This window comes from Saccoglossus kowalevskii, chromosome 19 (genome assembly GCF_978046115.1).
Source record: "Saccoglossus kowalevskii chromosome 19, keSacKowa6.1, whole genome shotgun sequence".
Classification (NCBI taxonomy): Eukaryota; Metazoa; Hemichordata; class Enteropneusta; family Harrimaniidae; genus Saccoglossus; species Saccoglossus kowalevskii.
In genome coordinates this window covers 12134605-12139450 of record NC_140659.1, presented here as the reverse complement: position 1 = coordinate 12139450, position 4846 = coordinate 12134605, and the positions used below count along the sequence as shown (strand labels likewise).

Sequence of the window (4846 nt, the reverse complement as noted above, 5' to 3'; positions counted from 1 at the left end):
TTCTCTTTTTTTATTTGCATTTAATTATGATTAATTAAATCCAGACCAACTTTTTCAATATATCAATCAATCGATTGCGTGATCTATTTTTACCAAATTTTTTTTTACACTTATACGAAGTTTACACTTTGAGGTACATGTATATTAAATATAAATAATACAAAAAATAAATATCTTGCGCTATTTAATTGTCAAGACTGCGAGACCGATATAGTTTGTTCTTGATCAGTCTAAATCCCGGGCTTACTGTTATTGAGTTTCTATGCGCAAATTTTAGACAAGTTGGAAATGTCAAACTGAAGAAAGTTTTGTCAATTCGCTGAAGGGTCAGATGAATTTCAAACGTTGCCACAGTGTCAGGATCCACAGCAATTTTACCGAGCTTTCGAATATGTCTCCCGTCCTCCATCGTAATGAATGTTGTACAGCCTCTAATACCACACGGTTCACATTCTGACATTCGCATAATGTCTTGCGCAATCCTTAAAGTTAGATTGCATGGTATGTACATTTCGCAGTCTAGTTTAACTTCTTTCGCAGTCCTAAGAGTTTCAAATATACGCTTTGATAGACTTTCACACGTTTCCTTTTCATCTGGGTCTTCGAATGTACCGTAACTATTCTCGTTTACAGACACTGTAAATAAACAGAAAGAATGATCAGGTATATATTCTGGAATTCAGCATGGCAAGTAAAGTCCAAGCTTCACAGACACACAGATATTTCTTGACAGAACTAATATGGTAATTCTCTAGCACATGAACAGAAAATCAAACATTGAATGAAATCCCATTATAGTTACAGAATTCGGAAAAATTTAATTTATGTTTCATGAAAATAAGAGTAACAACAAAGAAAATCAGAGGGCACAACATTTTACTTTGCAACTTCAGAAGTTACTAATAGCAACAAACAATGTATCCTTGACGACTTCTTTTCCCAGAATTACCAACTTGATTTGAATTTGACTCAGAGTTCCTACAAAATCAGTTCTGTTACGAGGCACAGTGTTAACAATGTAACACTAACAAAACCAGTGTGTGCTGACTGCAATACATATTCCTCACTATTCCTCAATGGTTTTACCCACAATACTCAGTCTTAAAAAAACACTGCCAAGCCACCTTATTAATTGCACCACAAGCAAATTATTGTTTTTGGAGGTGGTTGAATTAAAGCAGAATTGAGTGGTTTATTTATTTATTGAGTGGGCGTTCGCCAGTACATGCTAACTTGATTTCAGGACTGAAACATGTCAATGGAAATAAGTCTCAGAAGTGTAACTATTTTTATATTTCTAGTCAATAAAGTGAAATTAGAAAATGCATTCAAATCCCAGTAAAAATCTGTACTTTTGAAATGTTACCCCCCCCCTCCAAGTAATATTTTGCCCCTAAATATATTCCTCATCTCTGCACATTGAACTACCACCCACATGGTAGACTTTGCAATTTCCTGGTTAGTCATGGTGGATGTGTTTGACATAAAACTGATTGTTACGATATCCTCTATTCTCCAAAAAGCATCCTGTGTAATATCAAAGACTACCGTTCTGTTCAATTAAAAAAATTCAAAAGACATTGCCATAATAGACTAAGAAAAAACAATTATTTTTGTTCGGCACTTCCAGAATCATACAAAAATATAATTATTTTAACTCTCTCTCAGGCAAATTTGTTTTCTTAGCAGCAAAGATTTCAGTGTTCTGTTCCACAGGCATTGCTGTAACTCTAACTTTCACATGCAATAATTGTTGACACACAAAAAAAAAAATTGTCACATTTGTGTAATTGATAATTTTGAACCAATTTTTGAAAAAAACGGGAAAAAATTATGGATGTTTATTTTGCCACAGTCTCCATGGACTGTGATTTCATGAAAGGAGACAAATGGTGAGTGACTCAGTCACAATTTACAAGCAAACCACTAGATAATCAAGTTTTTGACACTTGATTTTATTTTCAAATAAAGTATTCTGCAGTGGTAGTATTCTTAGATACGCTCTTGTACAACAACAATTTTTTTTTATAAATTCAATATTTTATTAAATGTTTTTGGTTAGACCACAACTATACAGGACATGGAGTGTGATCAAGGTTTGTAGTCGCTCATCCCCACAAAAAGCTGGGACCTTGCAGGCAAGTTTCCCCAGTCATTAATTGGTTATATTTGTTCATTGGTGGTGCATGTCCACTTCCTGTTTGTCTATTTGATTTTTTGTGAGCAAAATCTCCATAAATATACAATATATAATTCTAATTGTGGCATACAAGCCTGCAGTTATAATCCTAGTCATGTTGATCCAATATGTAGCAACAACCAAGATTAGGGCTCATTAAACTCTACAGGGGTTTTTAATTAAATAAACAGCTGATTAAATTTGCCTGGTGTGATGTAATCATTTTTATTTTCCCCTCCTGAGATTGAAATTTAAAAATCTGACCTTTATAAAGATCACTTTTTACCAAAAATGACAAAAATATTCACCAAAATTAGAGAATTAAAGATAACATTACAAAATGAATAAATCTGAGAGAGGTCCACATGTAGTACCTATATATGTAATATCAAAGCAATTGGACTTGCGGTTTTTAACAAGAAGTCGAAAATATCACTTTTTACCAAAAATGACAAAAATATTCACCAAAATTAGAGAATTAAAGATATGATCACGAAATGAACAAATCTGAGAGAGGTCTACCCAAGGTACATATACACCAAGTATCAAAGCATTCAGGCTTGTAGTTTTCAAGAAGAAGTCGAAAAAGTAAAACATTGACACGGACGACAACAGACGACGGCGGACAATCACTCATATGATAAGCTCCGCTGTCGACTTTGACTAATTAAAAAATTGTGAATAAATAAGCTTATTTGCCGTGATTTAATTGCCCTGTTTTTATCTACATGTAAAAAATAGCCCCAGGGGTGAGGAAGTGTTGAACTTGGTAGTGAATTGAGAAACACGTGATAGAGCCACTGCAATGAAACTGGTCTGCGTCAATAACATGCTCGCGAATCCGCGAAAGCGACGACCTTCCATTGTATGTAAATTAGGTCAGAGTTCACGGCTATTTTTAAACATGTGCCGATTTGATTTTGAGGTTGTTTTGCATGGAATTTTCCGCAATTACTTGTTTTTCAAAATTTAACTGGAGATATTTTGTCAACTATGTTTATGCATACATTTATGGTCAGTGTGTGATTGGTTTTAATTTTAAAACGTTTTATTAACGCTCCGATATTTCTAACAGTTCCGTGTTGGTCCACATGGTTCAAGTTTAATTTACATCACGGCGTATTTTTTTACCAACACGATTACATTACGTATTCATATTTTTAAACATTTGTTAAACTACACAAATAATTTTAAGAAATTAAAATTGAATAGCATCGATTCTAGTTCACATGAACACTGGCACCAATTTCGCAATTTCTGCAAAGGATGTGTCATCATTTGAAACCGGAAAGGGTGTCAAAGTCAGGGGTAATACGTCGTTGACTAATAAGGTACAAACGAGTCCAATTGAATTTTGATATGAAGTGTAAAATCATCGATCGATCCACTCAAAGACAGTATAGCATACGTACGGGGTTATTCGGTCTCCGTGTCAATGACCAGAGACGCTGTGTCAGTGATATATGTAACAAGGGTGCCCGTCTGCCGCGGTCTGGTCTGGTCTGCGCTAGACAGACAGTGCAGTAGAAGCAAACACAAGTTTATTCGTACACAAAATGAAGAAAGAGAATTATACAATTGTTTCCTTTCCAAGTCGTACGTATTTTTACTGTATCACATTACGAAGTCACAAAACAATATTATATTAAGCCAGGATGCAAACAACACGTTACATTTACCTGAATTCTGCGTCCATTCCCTAGTCTTGGCAGTCTCAATCACAGAGCTAGTTGGGGTAACTTTCCGTTTACCAAGTAAAATATCAGCCAATTTATCAAGCAATCGATGCAAAGCGTAGGTGATACCAACTTGCTGCTGGGTCTCCATCTCAACGCTGTCGAGCCTCGAAATTCTATCGGCAGTGGACTGCATTGTGTCTATCGAGGCGGTTGCTTTGGTCGTCTGACTTGACTTCGCGAGAGCTCGGTCACGAGAATTCAGTTTCAAGCTGTACAAAGCAGTCATTCAAGTTATATTCGCTCTGGCTCAATCGGTTCACGAACAGAACATATATACAACAGCTTTAACAGAGAAGATATGAGCTGGCAGAATCAGCTGTTCGTTCTGCTGCTGCCTAGACGAGAGCAATCAGCTGAGTGAAGAACACAAGGGAGATAGTGCGCATGACCGGAGACGCACAGTTATAGCCCACATATCATTTACATAAATTGTTTCCTGAAATGGCCATCAATAAAACGTCATCAAAGGGCAGTAGAGTGTCTACAATGCGTCAGTAGGTGCGGCTGTCTGCGTGTGTCCAGATAACAATTCCGTTGTCTAAGGTGTATGGGAGCTGTGATGATTATTATCTTTCGAGTAGCCATGTAAGACAAAGTTTTCGAGATTACCACCAGTTTGATATAAAGTGATCACTCCCGTATGAGCGTTGTTTTCCAGGGCAGCGGAGAAAACAAATAAATTATGTTAATGTTCAGGACGTGCACAGTGGCATGATACCGTGACCTCAGCGTCCAGTGGCAAAGACTATTACACGTTGAGTTGTTTATTTCACTCACCTGTTGACTAAAAAGTGATATATTATGTTTATGCACACGCATTTATGTGTTTTTCACAACCGTGTTTGTCGACGTCAACAATCAACAATTGGTATATTGGAGGGTTAAACACATCGCGTCTCTCATTTTAGCAGCTACCATTTATTAGGAG

General features: G+C 36.3%; 1 protein-coding gene across 1 annotated transcript; it reads right to left on the bottom strand.

Moving 5' to 3' along the window:
• On the bottom strand, nucleotides 1-4284 carry LOC100376792 (DNA damage-inducible transcript 4-like protein). Its single transcript, XM_002739781.4, has 2 exons — nucleotides 3859-4284; nucleotides 1-636 (listed from the first exon to the last, which is right to left on the bottom strand). The coding sequence occupies exons 1-2, from the start codon at nucleotides 4142-4144 to the stop codon at nucleotides 185-187; spliced, it is 738 nt and encodes a 245-aa protein (XP_002739827.2). The 5' UTR covers nucleotides 4145-4284; the 3' UTR covers nucleotides 1-184.
• Between the last annotated feature and the right edge of the window lie 562 nt (nucleotides 4285-4846).